The 20,574-nt window shown below is 38.9% G+C and overlaps 1 protein-coding gene across 1 annotated transcript in view; it reads right to left on the bottom strand.

Moving 5' to 3' along the window:
- The window catches only part of ryr2a (ryanodine receptor 2a (cardiac)), a 111,117-nt gene extending 91,382 nt beyond the window's left edge, over nucleotides 1-19,735 (bottom strand). The window contains 5 exon segments of the mRNA XM_026351828.1: nucleotides 5,663-5,767; nucleotides 6,226-6,345; nucleotides 19,122-19,276; nucleotides 19,413-19,577; nucleotides 19,726-19,735. Of these exon segments, the coding sequence (XP_026207613.1) occupies nucleotides 5,663-5,767; nucleotides 6,226-6,345; nucleotides 19,122-19,276; nucleotides 19,413-19,577; nucleotides 19,726-19,735 (555 nt within the window).
- Between the last annotated feature and the right edge of the window lie 839 nt (nucleotides 19,736-20,574).

Genomic DNA, 20,574 nt, shown 5'->3' with positions numbered 1-20,574 from the left:
TGACTTATGCTTTTCAATGACCTGTTCTCTGAGTTGCTGTTCTTTTGTCTTAATGGTGCAATGGTAGCCAGTAATACTGATTAACCAGTGACTGGACCTTCCAGACACAAGTGTCTTTATACTGCAATCACTTGAGACACACTCACTGCACTCAGGTGATCCCCATTACACTAATTGTGGGACTACTGGCCCCAAATATCTGGACCTCTGTTGGATTGGGTCAGTCAATTTAAAGGGGATGAATATTAATGCTTACTGCATTATTACCGCTGATTTCACCCTACATATTTTTATTTAATTGACATTACTTTGTAGAAGTAATGTCAATTAAACTTTGACAGTCGGGTATTTTTCTGACTTTGCCAACTTTTATTAACCATGATTGATTTATAATGTCAATAAAAGGTTGAAACATCCAAGGGGGTGAATACTTTTTATAGGCACTGTATGTCTACTTTGATCATGTTTCATGTGGTCATGTGTCCACTATTACTGTGGTAACACACATTTGTAAATTCTGGAGAGCATAGTTATGCAACCCTAAATGAAAGGAGTGGTAGAATCATTGACATGGTGATACCAATATCAACATATGTACGCCTGAATCCTGAATCATGCAGTGCAGCTTTAAATGTGGCTACATTTATTGTCTCACATGTGGCTTTCACTTGTGTTACATTACCAGAGTTTTTCAGTGCATTCACTGCATTTCGAGTCTAACTGAGGAGCTTTTCTACCTATTATATCCCCTCTCTTCTCCCATACTTCCTGCCTGATTCCATACTATCACATAAATATGACAAAAAAGTTTGGATTAAAGACATTTAATCAGTCTTTAATTTAAAATCTTGCTGTTTATCTCCTCATCTCGGTGCAGCACTGTAAACAACAGACAACGCGGTGTCATACCCTCCCTTGTCAACTCAAGTGGGGGCGGGGGCTCAGAATCCTTGTACTCCAGGATTCTGAGTCATGCAGCTGGAGTTTACTGATGAGAGAAGAGGTGGATCTGTTTACCTCATAGCAGAATTCTTACTGGATGTTACTGTTCTGTCTTCCTCTCCAAAACAGAACCTTCTTGGGAAAGCACTTCTGCCTTTCTACAGAACATCAATGCTGACATTCCACGCAAATAAGGTAATGTCTAAAACCACCGTTACCTCCAACACTTTGACGCTTGCTGTGTAACAAAAACACAAATGTGCATGGCAACTGTGTGTTCATTTTCCCCCGCTTTTTGGGGGGTAGGGGCCTCTCAAAGCATAGATGACCTACACACTATAGTGTTGTGAACACCTTACTACTTCACCTCACACCTAATAGACTGTTAACTCTATTCCAAACACAATGTGCATAAGATATTTCATTCCACAAAAACAGTATAACCCTGTATTAAATTAAAAAGAAAAGCTATGGTCAAAGCAATAGCACTTTTGGAAGTGAAATTACTTTTAGTTGTAGAAAAAAACAGCACCAGACAATATTTTCCGATTCAACTGCCACTTAGTTGTCTAATTCAACAAAATATTAAAGATAACTAAGCAGGCAATCATGCACCACACTTCATTATTACTTAATAACACTACCCTGCAGAATAAGCCAGTCACCATTATACTTGGAAAATTCACAATCTCTAATGCAGAATAGTTGCAATTCATCCTCACAGATCTGCTCAGACGATCAGCTGATTATCACAAAGCAGTAAGTGATAGACATGATGTAATTCATCATTTTTTTAAATGGTAGCAGAAACATTGCAGTAGAGTTCTTTTTTTGGATTCAGCCAATATGAGCATGGTGAAAAATATGTGTGCAGATACAGAGAGCCATGTGTTGTCTGTACTGTTCACGATTCTATTGGCACACATGGTATACTTTTTTATTTGCCACACACAGAAGTCAATTTAGGCCGGCATAACAAGCATGTGCTGTTATGTGTGCTGAACAGATACGAGTGGCACAGACCAACACAGTGCTGGTGAGGTTTTGGAGTGCACCCTTCTGCAATATGTAAGTGTATGAGGTATGCAACGAATGTAGCTGATGGAGCTCACACTAGAATATGCCTGACTTACTATACTAATGACGTACATGCACCTGATGTGTGTGTCTTGTCTCTGATGCATGTCTGCATGCCTTTCTCACTGTGTACACACACATTTTTCAACAGGCTCCAGGACTGTCTGCAATTAATGCAGTGAGACTATAATGACAGTCCTTTATACATACACACCTGATGGTTTATGTGTTTTTGCTGTTTTTCTGCTTGTGTTTATGCAAGTATGCATTATGTGTGATTACATGTGCCTACACAAAGCCATATATATGTGTGTGTGCGTGTGTCACTGTGTCTCTTGGCTCTGGTTTTGATGTCTGCTGACAGTGAAAAAAAGGAGAAATTAATAACCCTCCCGTTGCTTCATTAAAAAACTGCAAGTCACGATGAAATCTGACATGAGCCCCATCTCTATTAACGCCTCCTCCACTACAACAACACCTGCACTGCAGCTCTGTTTGTCCTTAGATACTCAGTTGAGTTTTTCTGATCAAATTCCAAATTTGATGTTCAAGAATACGTAAAATTAAACAATCCTCCTTTTTAAAAAAGGAATTTCGCAAATCTGCCCCTTCACTGAAAGAAAATGCAAAAGTGTATGCAGTATATGCAGTAGGGCTAGAACAGTCTCACCCCTCTCATTTTGGCTCCAAATCATCCTACCTGCTCTGTTCCTCTAATACACTCATTTCTAATTCTGCCCATCCTCATCACTCCCAGTGAAAATCTCAGCATCTTCACCATCACCTCCAGCCATGCTTCCTTCCTTTGCCTGTGCCACTGTCTCCAGTGCATACAAGATAACTGCTTTCTTGTAAACCTTCTATTTCCCTCTCCCAGATACCCTTCTATCACAGATCACTCCTGACACTCTGTTCCACCCACTCCACCATCCCTGTACTCTCATCTAAGTGAAGAAGAGAGTACAAGAAGATTCTCTATGACACTCTTTGTTACTCTTAACAGGTGACCTTAAGGCTAGAAATACATTTGCTGTTTGCTGACATGTATCCATAAGTAATGAGAGCATCCCGGCGTCATTGTTCTCATACTTCCATGAGTACTTTATGTGTGTCTGGAGGATTTGAAAGTTTAGCCACAAGGGGGCAGACAAAAGCTTAATCATCCCTGACCTGGTGAACTTCCACCTCTGCACAACGAAGACATAGTGATGGAAATTTATGTTGAGATAACAAATAACATAAATATGCAGATGCAGGTAATTGTGAAAAACTTGTTGTGTTTTTGTTTTGTTTTTTTACATCTTTTTCAACACACTATTTTTGGGGTGATACAAATACTGTTGCTGGGTTCTTCTGATCCTGATCCACCGGTTTAACGCAGGACTGCATATGCTGCATATCCATAGCATTAATTTTTGACAACATAAAACAAACTAGCAAAAATTTTAGATATCCAAATCCATAGTCTCCAGTCTAAATATCTGAACTAATCCAAATCTATTCTTTGCAACTGCACCATTCTACCACCTTCTTTCTCATTTATGCTCATTTGACCCATCCTGCTCCTACTGACTTCCATTCCCCATCTCTCCAGGCTCATTTCAGTCTGCTTCCTACTTTCAACACAGATCCACAAAGACTCCTGTCTGATCTCAGCTCTCCTCAACTTGTCCATCACAGTTTCAAATAAGTACAGTAGGTTGGAGAGCCGATCCTTGATGCAAACTCACCTTAATGTCAACAAAACATAATTGGTATATTTAATTTACTACACATAAAGCATTCACATTGCTATCACATTAACTTGGTAAAGCTTTACATAAAGTTTTAATGACGTTATGATGCTTACAAAGTCATTACATCACAACTAGGCCACCATTCGTTCTATTTGCATCAGCAGCTCAATGCAATCCCCCACTGAGCTTTTCTTTCACTGTAAAAAAAAATACATCGTATCTTCCGCACTATAAGCCGCACCTAAGAGCCTTCAATTTTCTCAAAAGCCCACAGTGCGCCTTATAATCCGGTGCGCCTTATGTATTGATCAGTATTGAGCCGCAACAGGTCTCTGACTGTAAACAACTACGGTAAACAGCCGCCGACTCCATTTTCCCTCGTAGAAGAAGTAGGGTGAGGTGCATGCTGGGATATATGACTTGGCGAAGCGTGCCGTTTCAATTCCATTTGTGTGTTTGTGCAAAGACCCCAAAATAGCTCCTATTAAGAGACACGCTTACGACACAGAGTTTAAACTCAAGGCGATCAGTCACGCAGTAGAACACATGAATAGACCAGCAGTGAGAGAATTTAACATTAATGAATCAATGGTGCGGTTTCTTGTCTTTACTGGAGTTGTGAACTGAGGAGTACATTGCTCTCAACTACAATTTATCCTATCTTTTCTTTATGTAACTGAAATAAACAGAAAGAAACTAAATTAACAATAATACACATCGTTACACATTTGGTATGTTACACTCGCACACGCTAGCTTGACTTGAATGAAGCTAATTACAATAAAACGCACACGTAATTTATCACATGTAACAACTAACATACTTCTAATGACAATAAACATGTTAATCCTTACAAAGACAAATGCTTTCCAAGGCACAAACGTATAAAGCACACTCAGCATAAACATGAGCCAGTTTGTTTTACTGTGGAAACTAAACTAGTTTAATTTACAGACAGAGAAAATACGTCAAAGCTGTACTATTGAAAAGAAAGTGGAAAGAGCGCTCACTCTGCAACTAATTATCTTAACAAAGATCAACTAAAATACACAACTCTCACTCTGATACATTTTAAGAACAATACTATAATACTTTTTAGCTGCCTTTGTCACAACTTATTGTTATTCATTTATCACTTGAACTGAAAGGCATGACACAGCCAGAGCACATCATCAACATGGACAAAGATAAACTGTCACGAACATTCTACGTCACTGATGAAATAATAAAACAGCTGTTTATTACTTTTGGGAGTGAACTGAGTCCTCAGAACGCTGGTTTGTAATCTATTAATAAAGTTTGACGACCTATCTGACTGTTTTGTTGACATTCCCTTTAGCGCAGCTCCATCTAAGGGTTGCATAACGTAACTCAAGCCTCTACTGTATGCGCCTTATAATGCGGTGCGCCTTATAGTGCGGAAAATACGGTACTACTATACTATACTAACTACTAACTTCATAATCATAATATTGCCACATTTTTGCAAGTTTACTATCTCAGAACTACTGTATATAATGCTGTAGTTATTGGGTAAAACTAATATAATAACTGGATAAAGCACTCATGCTCAGGATGATGACTGATGACAGTTAACAGAAACAGTCATCAGTAGCTGGAAGTACAGAGCTCAGTAAAGCAAAGCAGAAGATTAAGTGCTCAAAGGTGATCAGGGCAGCTCCCTGTTATTCACTGAGGATATGTTTGGAAAGACAATGCTGATACTGTGCAACAAACTCAGCTGCTGAATGAGGACATACCAGCAGTCTCCTTCCCACTGATTTCAGTTGTGCATTAGAGCTAAAGACCTGACATGAAGTAAAACTCATGACCTCAGTGAGGAAACCTGCTCAACTCCCTGCTGTGTGTCTGTGTGTGCAAAAAGTGACAGGTGTCTTCACACTCACCCCCTCAGCTTTGTCTTCGGAACTGGCCAGCATCTCCTGAAGTGCTCGTACCGACAGTGACTGTTCCAGCACAAAGGTGCAGATGGACAGATCTGGGGGCACATTCTAAAAGAACAGGAACACGTTACCCTACTCAGTGAAATAAAATGCATGTACATGTAGTTCTTAATACAATGTTATCTAACAGATAGCAGGAGATCCATGCACGACTGCAGCTTACAGCACCAAATTAACATAAGGGCACTTGAGGTCACACATATCAAAGCTAATTTTGTTATCTGTTATTTTGTTTATTCTGGTTTTCATGTCATTACAAACTTTGGTAACATGGTAAAATTGGTAAAATTTGGTTATTTATTTATACCAGTGTAGGTTGCCATGCTGCATGAAACTGTCATCGACTGCTGTGAAACTGCCAACACACACAGAACCAATGGAGGATATTGACATACCGCAACAGAGGTTGTACCAAAGAAGTACCAGGATCTATCCAGAACTTTTGCCAAATGTTCTGTGTGGTTGATACATTTTTTTGTAAACAATAGAAATGTGTACATCAGTACCTTAGAGTTGGAGATGGACTCGAGAAAGCAGAGTCTGTTTCCAAAGCCTTCAGCAGCCAGGCAGAGTTTCTGTTGCTCCTTGTGGATTGTAGCTGAACACTGTAGGACCACCTCATCATCCTAAACACACATAAAAAGACAGTCAAAAGTTAAAACTCTTTAACCCAGAGTCGTTGTGCGTGCAACATCCTGGAGTAGGCGTTTCGACCACATGTCCATACTTAACCCAGTTTAGCTACAGTATATGAACTGTAGCACTTCATCTTACCACAGTACAAATGAAACACACACTGTATAGTTTAAGTATTAGATTAAAAATATCCAATTCACTAGTTAAATCCAAAACAGAGAAATGAATCCAGGTAAGAAAACTGCCAATTTCTCTCTAGTATTGTTGGATGATTTTGCAAAACCCTGGATGATGATCCTTGACAACTCTGGTCAGGTGTTAAAAGTACTTCATGGCCATCCACCAGCTCAACCTCCACACTCTTCACTCCACTCCAGTCCACTATGTTACATAAAGACTGATAAAGTTGGCAGAATCATCCAATATGACCACAACTGTGAAGTACCAAAATCTAGCATTAAATGTGTGACAAGATTTACATACTTGTTTAGTTATTTATTTACTTATCTCCCTCATTAACCAGTTAATAATAATAATGGTAGGTATTTTTGGGAACCTGAGTATTAATTTAAGGTGAGACACATGTCAATGGGAGCTGATGGTAAGGTTATCCACGGGGTTATCCATTTACTTACCCTGATCAAATAGTACCTTATTTAAAAACCAAATGGATGACTTGTTCAGTCTGAACTAGGCAGATATAATTTCTCATTTACTTCAAGCCATGCATTTTAATCATGAGTTTTGAGATCGAGACAGACAAGCACATAGTGGCAGTACAACATCAACCAGTTCTGTATACTCGCTGCATCACTCACACTTGCTAACACAAAGTCACTTAAACACTTGTCTTCTTGTAGTTGTGAGGTAACTTACTAATATAAAGGCTCACACTACTCTACTCCAAACCCTTACCCCTGTGCTAACCTTAACCTAAGTGGACCTGAACTTGGACTCTGACCGTCCAAAATGCCCTCACAACCCTGGAATCTAACTGAAACATGTCCACATAACCACGCAAGGACATACCCTCGCATATGCACACACAAACACACACAAGCTCAGTATATGCTGAGGCACAGTGTGTCCTAGGCTATCATGTGGCTATGATAAGCTTCTTATCAGACAGTGCAACAGCGACAGCACTACAACATGTCCGGCACCGGAGTGTTACAATCAATTAGAAATCAGTCTGCTCACATATTACAGCAGTTAATCCATAACACACATCTGTTTATCTGCCAAAAGTCTGTCTAACCATATTGTGTGCATACAGTATTACAATCTGAGTTACACAAGAGTTATGTGATATCTGGTCTTGAAGTCACACACAACCCCGTGCACGACTACAAGTTCCTCTCTGCCTCTGCTCATAGTCTAGTCCACAAGCATCACCTAGATTTAAGCATACATTCACAACCTTCTGTCAGTGAAGAGGAGGTCTAGACTGCTCAGGAAGGCTCAGAAGCAACCAAAGACCAGAATAGACATGGCTAAATCAACAGGGACCACCAGAAACATCCCTGTAGAACTCTCCTATGTGACAGGACTGGCAGAACAAGAAGTCAGCACTTATCAGATTTGCTTTGCTCCTTCTAGTAGTAGGTGCAGAGAAGTGACATCTCCAAGGCTGCAACAAATGTATACAAAATGTCACCAAATAGTGGAAAATGGCTGCTGTATTTTCCCAAAGCAGAAGATGATGTATTCACATTGCATGTCTTCTTCAGAAACCAGTCCAAAAGCTAAAAAATCTCATTTAATACATTTCATTTGGCCCTAAGATATTTAGCACTTTTTGTACACTCTACAGGGGGTGCATAGCGGGGTTGAGCAAAGTTTGAATTTGTTGACTAATTATGTAATACACTAAAACTGTTGCACAGAGAGGCATTCAGCCAGCAGTCCCACTCGTTCAGAAAACACAGCTACACACTTGCATGATCCACACACACACACTCAGCCTCACATTTATTTAATTGTACATGACCAAACTTTACCCCTCTCTTGCCCTCTGTCTCCCTGGCTTATCTCAGGGCAGCGAGCTGTGCCCACTTGCTGCAGTGCTTTTATGTCATGAGAAGATGATCAGATTAATGGAGAAGTCTCATCTTACACGTTTACATAGCTAGACATTATTTTAGTAGTTCACACAATTTCTAGATGCCAAATCAGATTTCAACTTAATGTATTTATTTAAGTATGTGTACAGCCCATGTAAACCCACTTTGTGCCTCACACAGTACAATATTACATACATTTGAGCCACAGTTCAAACTCTTCAAAACTCTCCCCCCTATAAACAGCACGGTATTGACATGTGTTTCACCTTATATTACTGCACTGGTTCTTAACTTAAATAACTAATTAAAGAATAGTGTTATTGCACAAAAAGACAATTCTATATCAGCCTAATCTGGACAATACTCACATAAATTCTGAGGACATTTTATGAATCCTACTGAACTGTAGACTGATGAATATCTACTTTTTAAATTTTTTATAGATCAGGGTACCTCTAAAGCACACCTCCATCCTCATTTCAATGAGCTCCACCTGACTCTAGTTGGCATTTAGTGACATTAGAAGCCTAGTGTTTCACTTAGTTTTTTTTTACCATCACTCTGTCTGTTTAATAGGGGTTTTCAATAAAAACATAAAAAAAACATGACAGTTGCATTTGTTAATATGTGAGGATCAGAAAACAGCTGATGATGATGAATTTATGCAGAAAACCAGGTAACTGTTATGTGCCATTACTTTCTCCTGTGTGTCAATGAGATTTTTAAATTACTACCGCTCAAACATTTGGGATTACTTATATTTTATTCCAAACACACACTGGAGGACTGACAACTGCTAACAATAGTCCTATTTGCAAAAATGTACTGTAGGTAAAAATCATTTGATTCATTTTAATTTATAAAATTATAAAATGACCAAGTCAAAATGATCTACCTACTATAAAAATGCTAAACATATATTTATAAATATATTGAGTTTTCTTTATTTGTACAATATATGTTGATGTATCTTGCTTTACTGCATGAACCTATATTGTGCAACAATGAGTCAGCTGCTTCAGCGAATGCTTTTACCCTCTCTGCGTCTTGGAAGAACTTCTTCTGCTTAACGATGTGAGTAAAATGACTGCTGTCTGAATAACTGGGATTTTAGTTCCTTCACCTTTCTCTTTCTCAGCTCCTTTTTCAGTGAAATAAAAGTCCTCCTCTCTTTCCGTATGGAAATGGTAGGTTTAGAGCTTCTTTTCTTGATCCAGCTCCCCCACTCATTTTTATACCCTTTCCTGAGTTATAACTCAATAAGCCTTTCTTGAGTTAGAAATAAATTGGAGGCTAACTAGGCAACTCGGTAGCTTGATAGAGTTTTTTGGCGCGGTTGTTTGCGCATGCGTGGTGACCCATGTGTCAGAAAAGGTCAGATGTCAGACTGGCTGCCCTGAACGTCAATCAAGTGATAAATGTCATAGTGACGATAGATGATAGGCTGACGTCTATGTTTTTAATGCTATACGATCTACCCACAGTACCTCTGTGATCGACGTTTGAGCCCTATTCTAGTATATCTTATTCAAACAAGCTGTCAAAAGCGTTTAACATACTGCACACAGTGACTATCAAATAGCTGCTATCTGTACATGCAAATGTCCAAATTCCATCAGCATTTACTGTACGATGGCAACAGATTCACACAGAAATCAGGTTATTTTAGGGGCATCACTGTGGGTAAAAAGTCACTAACTGTGACTGTGGAACACAGTTTTTCCCCAATATTAAATGACTGATCCAACAGACATGGAGTCAGAAACAGAGGCTCTTTTATTTGCTGAGTCACTCTTACTCTAAGCTACCTGCAGCTTGTTTTCACAGACCAAGTGAGTCTTACTGTGCAATCTACAGTCTGACTGAGGTCACAGATCACATTAAAGGTCACTGTGCATTTATTGTAAAGTGCAATGTATTTACAATCTTTTATTTTATTAAACATATATCATATTTAAAATGTGAAATCCAGAATGTGCATTGACTTTCATTGTAATGAAATGTCTTCAAATAAATTTGACATCACAATATATACTGTAGAAACTGGAATCTTATTTAAGAATGATGATGCCATAGCTACCATACACTAGTTCTTCACAATATTTACAAATTCACACACATTCTTTTCATTTATAAATGACCTAATTAAAGAATTATGATGAGAATTATAATTGAAAATGGCCAGCCCTGGCCCTACTACTGGACCTCAAAACTGTGTTAAGAACAGCTTAAAAAAAACACCTGAACTATTCATTTAATCTTGCCTGCTCAGCTCTTATCACACCCAGAACTATTTGAACCGACAAATCAGAGATGCAGGTGCTGATTCAGCAGTCTGATACTGGCAGCAATCACAATTCCATACATACATATTCATAAAAAAAGGGGGAGCATGCAGTAAATGTTTCTACAGCAGCTTAGAGTACGATGAATGAGGGCTTTCTTTGTTGCTTCATCATTTATGAGGACTCTGTACACCAGAAGTGCAAACAGAGTCAGCATGGCTGGAAAATGGCCACAGAGTGGAAGGTATCTCTCTGGAGGACAATTCTGGCAATAGTCCTGCTGCAGTGTTTCCCTCTGGTGGACTACTCTGTGGCTTTTATTCCACACCCCAACAATGTCGTTTCATAGATGTAAAACGAAAATAACTACACAGAGCCTGGTTGCATTTGAATACATCAGTCACTGTGATTCTACCTAATTATCTAGATGTGTGGGCTGAAGGAAAACCACCACCCACCCACACACACACACACACAGAGCATGTAAGATTTGTTGAAAACCTTCCTGTAATGTCTTAATGACACTTGTATAGTAATGTCTGGTACATACAGCTGCTCCTGCCCAAATCTACTCATGCACACATGAGGAAGGTAACTGAGCTACATATCTATTATAGCTATCATTAGTTTGGACCATGCCTTAGTAACATTTGAAATAGCTGCCACACATACAGACACACACACACGCACACACACGTTCCAACATAAACTGCTCTGGTGTCTGTCAGCAGTATTTTGCATTCCAGCCTTCTATGGAGAGAGAGAGAAAGTGATAGAGAGACACACAGAGTAATTGGAAAAGAAACAGACACAGATAGACTGATGGAAGATCATCAGCAGCAGTTCTGAGCAACGAGTAGTAATTTCAAGTCTGGAGTGTCTGTGTGTGTGCGTTTCAGTGCCTTTAACTGAAATGGAAACCATCAGATAGTCAGTAGAAGGAGACACAAGCTGCATTTCCTCCAACAGCCACTAAAGGCAGACACAGAGACAGAGAGAGACCAAAGCAAATAGTCAAATCTTTAACTGGCATTGTCTTTAAAAGCAATCTGATCTTGTGCAGGCCAACACTCTTTGTCAGTGACCTTGTAACGATTCATTGTTCAGATATTCCATGCTATTGTTATGGTTTGGTTTTTAAAAAGATCAAGGGTTCTGATTCAAAACAATTACTAATTTACAGAAAAAACATTTTACACTTTGATTTTTATTTGCCCAAATCAACAAACTAGGGCCAATGTCTGTATCAGTAATTATAGTACTGGACTGAGTGATGTAATTGCTTAGATAAGACAGGCTTGTAGATAAGATGACAGGCTTGGGAGATTAGATATAATAACTTTAGGAGGTTAAATGGATAGTGAGTCAGTGTGTGAGCCTGCAGAACAAATTTCACCAATCAGTGGTGGTTTTTCCATGACTGTTAAAGAAACAGTCATCGAAATGGTTCTGAAAAAGCAACAAAAGTGGGAAATAAACATCAATCATGTCAAATTCACACATTTTATTGATCCAACCACAGGGCCAGCTGCTTTAATAGGGGACTGTATGATAATGTCATAATTCACATGGCAGCTAAAGGGGTTTATAAAAGTGAATTTGCTCCCTTCACATTACAGTTTTATTCAATTTTAGTACTATTTGTTATTTGCGAGAGTGTGATCCAATCTCAGTCCAACCCAAAACAGCTAGTTGACAGCACACCTTCTTTAGAAAGCGTAAAGGTGGGTTGTAACATAAAGATGCTTCTCCAGATCCAGTTATTCTCATGATGCATTTTCGTTTACTTGATTTTTTCTGCTTTCAAAATCCCAAGTCATTCATGTTTTCTATAAAATTTAATGACCATATGTTCACAATTAAAAGTAAATGACACAAGGCAAATATGTTCATGTTTAACATATTCATTTAAAATACACAAGCAACGTGTTTTGCATGTGTAACAGCTAAAAAGAGAGGGAATAGTCAACTTAGATCATATAGACAGAAACACATGTCCAGTTGAATCATCATGTTGCTCTGTAGCTGCTGCTACTAGCTTTGCACATTATTAACAACACAACAACATATAAAGCTGGATAATGAGGAGTGTGGTGTGCAGTGTGACTGATCTAACAATACTTGTAGGCTTTGATAAAGACTAACCTGAAAGCTTCGCTCTTACCAACAATAAGTATCAAATTTGTAATTGCAGTGAAACTCTATTCTATTGAATTGTTATTTCTGTTGTACTCTGTTGTTTGGCCAACCAAACAGGACACCTGCTGCACTAAGCTGATGTCAAAATCATACAAACTATACTACTGTCTCCTGTACTAAATCATACCTTATCTATTCAGGGCTTTATATTTCTGTGTGCATATATGTAGCTATACACTGTGTGTTTAATGGCAGAACAGCTTCCCTTGCTTAAGAAAAACACCCTCTCAGGCTGCATCTGCCCTCTACCCACACACAGAACATAAATTAGCATGTCTGTAATAGCATAATCACACAAACACAAACACACACACATGCACAAATGTGTGCACAAGCTGAAAACCATTTGGATGAAATGGGCACACACATGCACATTAGAGTGCATGCTCAGGGCTCAAACTCAAAAGCAGTGCAGAGGTGAATACACGCCGTCTTACACAACAGCTTGTTCAACAGTAGCAGCCAGAGGAAACATGAGCAGGAGAGGAGAAGGGAGAATGAGAGAAAGACATGTCTGTAATCCAAATAGACATCACAATAATAATTAATGCACCCGCGACACCACAGAGATGAGAGAAACAGACTTTGAAAGAGAGAAGTAAGGAAAAGCGATATTAACATCTTTAATACCTTTGCTGAGTGCACTGTATTTAGGTCCAGTGGAAATCCTGAATATCCTAGGATGCCACCTTTGTCAGGCCAGTGCACCATATTCTTAAAGGCTCAGCAGTTTACTAAAACAGGACGAAATTGTGTGTTGGTTGGGGATTTCTTTCAGCTGCAAATTAGTCCACACTGGTGCACATTTATGGCAGCATGTCAGTGTGTGGGATATAATCAAAGTAATTACAGTGTGTGTTCATGGTTGAGCCAGTGTTACAGTATGGGACATTATATCATCTTAGTAGTAATAACCAAGAAAAAAAAAAAAAGGCAAAAACAACACTTTTGGCAACAACAAAGCAGAGAAGATGCTTGTGCTAATAAGTCTAATTACAAAAGGCAATAACAACAATGCAGCTGACCCAGCAGACCTGACTCTGCTTTTTCTCAGTGTTCCTTTTCCAGTCCTGTTAACACACAAATGGATGTGTTTTAATTAATAAATGCTAAAAATAAATAAATAAATAAACTGTAGCTCATCAATATGTTTTAATAGTTCCTGGGCAGCAGTGCAGTTCTAGGGATATCAGATGAATCTGATACTGAAATTTAAATACACAATACAATGAATAAAGATTAAAATGAAAAACATAGATAAAAATAGAGCATCTCACTATTCAGAAGCTGAAGTGATGAATATTGGTGTACAATATGATAATAATAGGAATAAAGGAAAGGAATAAAATGTGTCCAAGATCATTATCATCATCAGATCATTTATCTATATCACATACTTTACATTCCCTATGTGGCAGCGTTTATAAGAGGCACAAGCTGAAGTTTGATTTCTCAGAATTTGTTCAATGAAACCTGCTTTTTCCAGAAACAATCATTGAGAACAGTGCAACTGAACTAACGGTAATGCTGTTTGCTGTAACTAAAACAATTAGCTAAGATTTGATCATATTATTGCATGAGACGCCCATCACATTGCACAGTTAAGTCATTCATTATTAATATAGAAATATTGATTATAGCTTTAGCTTATGCTTTGAATTTGAAGTATCTACATTTGAAATATAGTCTGTAATGACCTTTAGATCACTTTTAAACATGAGGACAATTTATTGCTGCAGAGGTAAGGCTGCTTGCTGATTCTGGCCCTTATGTCAGATTTCTATTGTGACATAAAATATGGTCTGACTCACTGTAAAACCCTTCACTAGCATTATATTTAGTCTGCTTGTTCATATATTTAGTTGTTCTGATTCCACACAAGTCTGTACTAAAACAGCAACAACCAGTGATTTCAGCAGCTGCTGCATTGCTACAGGTCTGCTTGTTGTTTGTCAGTGTGTACTGTTGTACTGTGAGTTGTATTCCAAGTATCCAGTATTATATAGCATTGGGGATTTTGGAGACACACACACACACACACACATGCATGCTGACAGTGGGCAGGTCAGCGGAGGAGGGTTTAAAAGCTTGGCACACACAGAGACAGAGTGAGTGTGGAGGAGGGGAAAGCGTCAATGATGATGTAATCTGAGAAAAGCAGTGGAAGAGGAAAACAGAGAGAGAGACTGGACTCTGTGATTACATACTGCTGCACAACAAAGAAATACTGATACTCAATTGTGTGTTTCACATTCTTTAGCAGATAACAGTTAATTTGCAACACAATCAATAATAATGTTTGTACAGTGGCGAGATAAAGTATGTGAAGCTTCTGGAATTTCATGGTTTTCTGCATTAGTTTGTGATAAAATGTAATCGGATCTTCATTCAAGTCAAGAGTATTAACAAAAATGATTTGGCTAAAGTAATAACAAAAGAAATCTGATGTTTCAGGTCTTTATTAGGAACAACTATAAAAACCTCACAGTGCAACTGGAAAAATTATGTGAACTGACAAACTGATAAAAACCACTTCCTCCACACAAGAAGAATACATTTATGTGAGCCATGCCTCGCCAAAAAGAGCTTTCAGAGGATCTACACTCAAGAATTGTTGATTTACATAAAGCTGGGAAGGGTTACAAAGTGATGTCAAAGACTTTAGAATTTCACCAGTCTACAGTGAGACAAACAATCTACAAATAGAGAAACTTTGGCACTGTGGCTATACCAAGAAGTGGGCAGCCAGTCAAAATGCCCCTTAAGAGCACAACAAACACTCCTTAATGAGGTAAAAAAAACACAAAAACACAGAGAGACAGCCAAAGATTTGAAGACATCACTGGAACTGGCAAACATCTGTGTTCATGGGTAGACATTACGTAAAACAGTGTCTATGGCAAGAGACCACGAAGGAAGCCGCTGCTTACTAAAAAGAACATTGCTGCATGCCCGGCGTTTGCCAAAGAGCACATTGACACTCACCAGCAGTCCATAAAACTATATTGAACTATTTGGAAATAACACACACCATTACATTTGGCATAAAAAACATAGAAAACATCATCGCAACTATAAAGTATGGTGAAGGAAACATCATGATTTGGGCCTGCTTTGTTGCATCAGGTCCTGGTCAGCTTGCAGTGATTGAGTGTATGAAATACAAATACCTATCTGCACAGACTCCATACTGTGATTGCAGTCAAGGTGCATCTACTAAATACTGACATGAAGAGGGTAAATATTATATATGAATATATCCACCTTACATATTTCCATTTAATTGACATTACTTTGCAGAAACTTGTTTTCACTTTGACTTTAATTAGGTATTTTACTGACATTGTCAAAGTCGCCAACTTTTATTGACCATGTATTTATAATGTCAATAAAAGGATGAAACATCCAAGAGGGTGAATACTTTTTATAGGCACTGTATATTCCCACAAAATGTGTTTGTGGTTGCACTTAAATTACACAACACCAGTGTCTTATGTGAAAGTCCTGTCTTTCTCATCCTCCAACCTCGCTGACTCCTGCTTTGTTGCTCTATAACTACATCACCTAATTTTCTCTTTTGCTTGTGTCATGCCAAACGTGGCTTAGAGGTATTGGACTTTGTAGCTATATTTGAAATCTCCAGCATCCTTCTGAAATTTTATATCACAGCATATTTTGGGGAAAATTAGAGTAATACAGATTCTGTCATTATATAACTATGGTGAAACAAGATTACCCCAAAACTAAGGTTCTGACTGCAGCAAAAGTATGTTTTGTTTTCAAAATGCCCCCATAAAAAATCATATAGAAAAACAAATATATACACAATCAGAAAGAATCGATCATTACACTTGCAGACATAGATTGAAAGAATATAGTTTTCCTTCCCGATTTACAACATGATGAAGGTCAAATTCTCCAAAACATGTGCTGTGACATTTAAAGAATGGCAACATAAAATAAAGGCTATCCCCAGGGGAATTATACAGCTGATAAAATGTCACTCTAGTGCTGCAACTGCTGCAGGAAATTATATTAAAAGTAATCAATGAACCAAACATATAAAGAAGCATTTCTGACAATTTCTATATATTAAAAATGATAATGGATGGAACACTTATTTAAATTCTATATCTCAACATGGTTCACTTTAATTTTATAATGATTAACTGTATGTAAGAATGTGGAAGTGTTAATTCTGTTGTTATGGCATATTCGTACATGAAGTTAAAAATGTGTTACACTAGATTTCAATAAAATGTAGTGTAAAGGGTTGATCATTGAAGGCAAGAGATACATTTTTTAACATAGCCAACAAACCTAGCTGTAGTAACAGAAACAGCAGTATTTTCTTTTGTGAACTCAACCACAGGAGATGTAGGAAAATAATAGAAACACATGTCAGCATAAGTTTGTTTTAGGTTTATTGTTTATCCGATTATAATGTTAGTGCTGTAGTGCTGTTACTTTATTTTGCATTTCACTGGACTGCTGGAAGACATCAAAATCTTTTTCTGCGAGCTAATTAGAGATCCAAAGACAGAATAAAGAATGAAGAATAAATTGCATCCTCCAAAAATTATCAATCATAAACAGCTTAAGCAAAAACTGGAGAGGGTACTGTTGGATTCGACTCCTCACACTAATGTGTTGGATGCTGTGGCTTCACCGTGAGGTATGTGTATGAGGGGCAAGGACAGTGTTATTGCTGAGGTATGTATTTGTATGTGAGTAATGTTTCATTATGTTCTCATTATTCACTTTTTGTCACGTTGCGGGTTTTGTGGCTATAAAAGGAAGCGTGTGGAGATGCAGAGGGAAAACGACCAGCTTCTAGCTGAGCAATGTTTGTTTCATTTCTGGAGATTATTATGGAGGTTATCGTTCTTATTTATTAGTTTGCTCACAGTCTCATTTAATTTTGTTTTCCATTTCTATTTGAGGTGTATTCACAACAGTTTGACACACATTTTTCTGTTCTTTGTTTGTTGTGGCTCTTTGTTTTATTGTGTTCACATGTTAAGTCAATGAATACTGTAACACAGTGCCCCAAAGTCTGAGAACCAGACTTGGGAACCACTGAGCTAATCAAATGTACAGATATATGAATAGTGTGTAATGTGCATTAAAGAGAATCCTTGTTAATGAGTGGTAATGAGTGTTTTTCTTTGGTTCTGATAGAATTCTAATTAACATTGTGATAACCAAGAGAATATACAACTGCTGGCAGGTTGCCGGCCAACGTTTCTCATACAGCAATAAAACATCAAGCAAATACACACACACACACACACACACACACACACACACACACACACACACACACACACACACACATAGATAACTGACCAGTGACATTCCTAGCATAATCCCCAAAGTCCCTGTAATTACAACAACAGACCAGCACTACCTGCCTCCTACTAAGCCGGACTGGGAGACGGATGGAGATATTAAAGAGAGGATGGAAAAGATAGATGCTAGCAGAAAGAAGTAAGAGACACAGATTAACTTGTGCGCACTGAAATGTGGATGGGTTAAAGCTGGGAGGTGCAGCCAGCTGTTATGCAAGTCATGTCTTTATGTGTGAGGGAATAATATCAAAAGAGTACTGGACAGATTTTAAACTATATCTCCTGACTCTCCCAATTTTATCAAGGGAGACTTTACTGCTCAGTGGTCATTGGTGTTCACCAATATCTTACATACACAACCCATCTTAAAAGACTGTGGACAAATGCTGTGGCTCAGAATCAGATGCATACAGATCTGTTGCTCTCCCCCCACTTGGCTCTGCTGACCATCACTCCACTTTTCTTGTATCAGCATACAGTCCAGCAGCGAGGAGGGCACAGATGGTGGTGAAAACTATCAAACAGTGGACCATTGACAATATTATCAGGCTACATACAAAGACAAAAAAAGAGAAATACAAAGACAAAGTGAAACAATCTTCTGATAAAGGTAACCTCTGCTCAGCCTGACAGGACCTCAAGAATATGGCAGCTGTGAATGCTGCTCCCCCCACCAGGGCAATAACCAGGCAACACTCCCTGATGACCTTAACTTCTTCTACTCTAGGTTCGAGAGAGACAACAGCACTCAGCTCAAAAAAAGTATTTCCTCACTCAAACTGCTGCCACTCTGCCCTTATATTTATCAAAGAGGATGCAGTGCGAAGATAAATACATCACTAGGGCCAGACAACATCAGTGGATGCACCCTGATGTACTGTGCTGAGCAGCTAAGAGGCGTGTTTCTGCTTCTGTTCCAGAGGTCCATGGCCTGCAGCACAGCCCCTGAACAGTCATTCCCATCCCAAAGAAGGGTGGCACAATCAAAGTCCTGAATGACCTTTCCCCATGGCCCTGACCTCTCTGGTGATAAAGGCAATGGAGAGGGTCAACAAAAACGATATCATCAGTAAGACGGACTCGCTAAAGGACCCTCTGCAGTTTGCATATTGCGCATGCAGAGGTGTTGACGATACCAAAGCATTCATCATTACCATACCATTCACAAGCACCTGGAACTCGCCAACACCTGAACCAAACTTGTCTTTACAGACTTCTCCTCGGCTTTCAACACTATGCAGCCCCACATTCTGGCCCAGAAACTCTCCAGCCACTTTTACCTCGACAACCAGCTCATCCTGTTGATAATAGACTCCCTCACAAACTGGACACAGAGAGTCCTGTTTAACAACACCTTCTCTGGACTCCTTCACACCTCAACAGGGCTGCGCCATCTCACTGCTGCTCTTCATCCTCTACAGTGACTGCAACCAAAACATCATCTGGTCAAGTTAGCAAATGCCACAACCAACATAGCACCATGACTCAGCCCTGCAGGAGTTGGTGGAGTGGTGTGACAACTCCTGTCTGCAAATGAATGTGGCCAAGCCAAGGAAATGGTGGTGACCTTCTCCAACAAGCAGCGGGAACTGGCTGCAGCAGTTACCAAGACCATCCACAGGAGATCAGAGGGGATCGTTAAGGACTACCGGTACATGGGCACCATATTTGCCCTGCTGCTGAAAATTGCCTCCAACGCAGAGGAGATCCTCAGGAAATGCCAGCTGCGACAGTACCTTCTAAAGAAACTCAACTCCTTTGCAAGGTCATCCTCCAATTGTTCTACCGAGCTTTCATTCAAAGCAGGTTGGAAGGGTTAAAAATTATTTCTAAAGAGTTTGGATTCCACCACTCGATTGTCTGACAGATCGTGTACAAATTGAGAAAATTCAACATGACTGTTACCGTACTCACGAGTGGTCAACCAACAAAGATCACACCAAGATCAGGTATGTAATAATCCAGGATATTCCATGAAACCCCAGGGTAGCATCTATGAAACTAAACACCTCTCTTACAGTGATTATCAATCAATTTATGAGTTCATCATCAGGAGAACACTGAACAACACTGGTGTTCATGCCAGAGCTGCAAAGAGGAAGCCAGAATTCTCCAAATTGAATATGCAGCAAGATAAAAAAACTAAACAAAGGCTCTTTACCAAAGAACATTAAAACAGAAGAATTAATGTAATGTTTTGAAATAACAGAGGAAATGTCTGATCCTAGACCTCTAGAAAAGTTGTAGAAGGAGTTAGGGTTAGGCAAACAACATCGCTGAGTTGAAGCTGTTCTATGAGGAAGAATAGGCTCAAATCCCTT

This window comes from Anabas testudineus, chromosome 19 (genome assembly GCF_900324465.2).
Source record: "Anabas testudineus chromosome 19, fAnaTes1.2, whole genome shotgun sequence".
NCBI classification, from domain to species: Eukaryota; Metazoa; Chordata; class Actinopteri; order Anabantiformes; family Anabantidae; genus Anabas; species Anabas testudineus.
The sequence above is the reverse complement of the archived record's forward strand: the minus strand, read 5'-3'. Positions and strand labels throughout refer to the sequence as shown.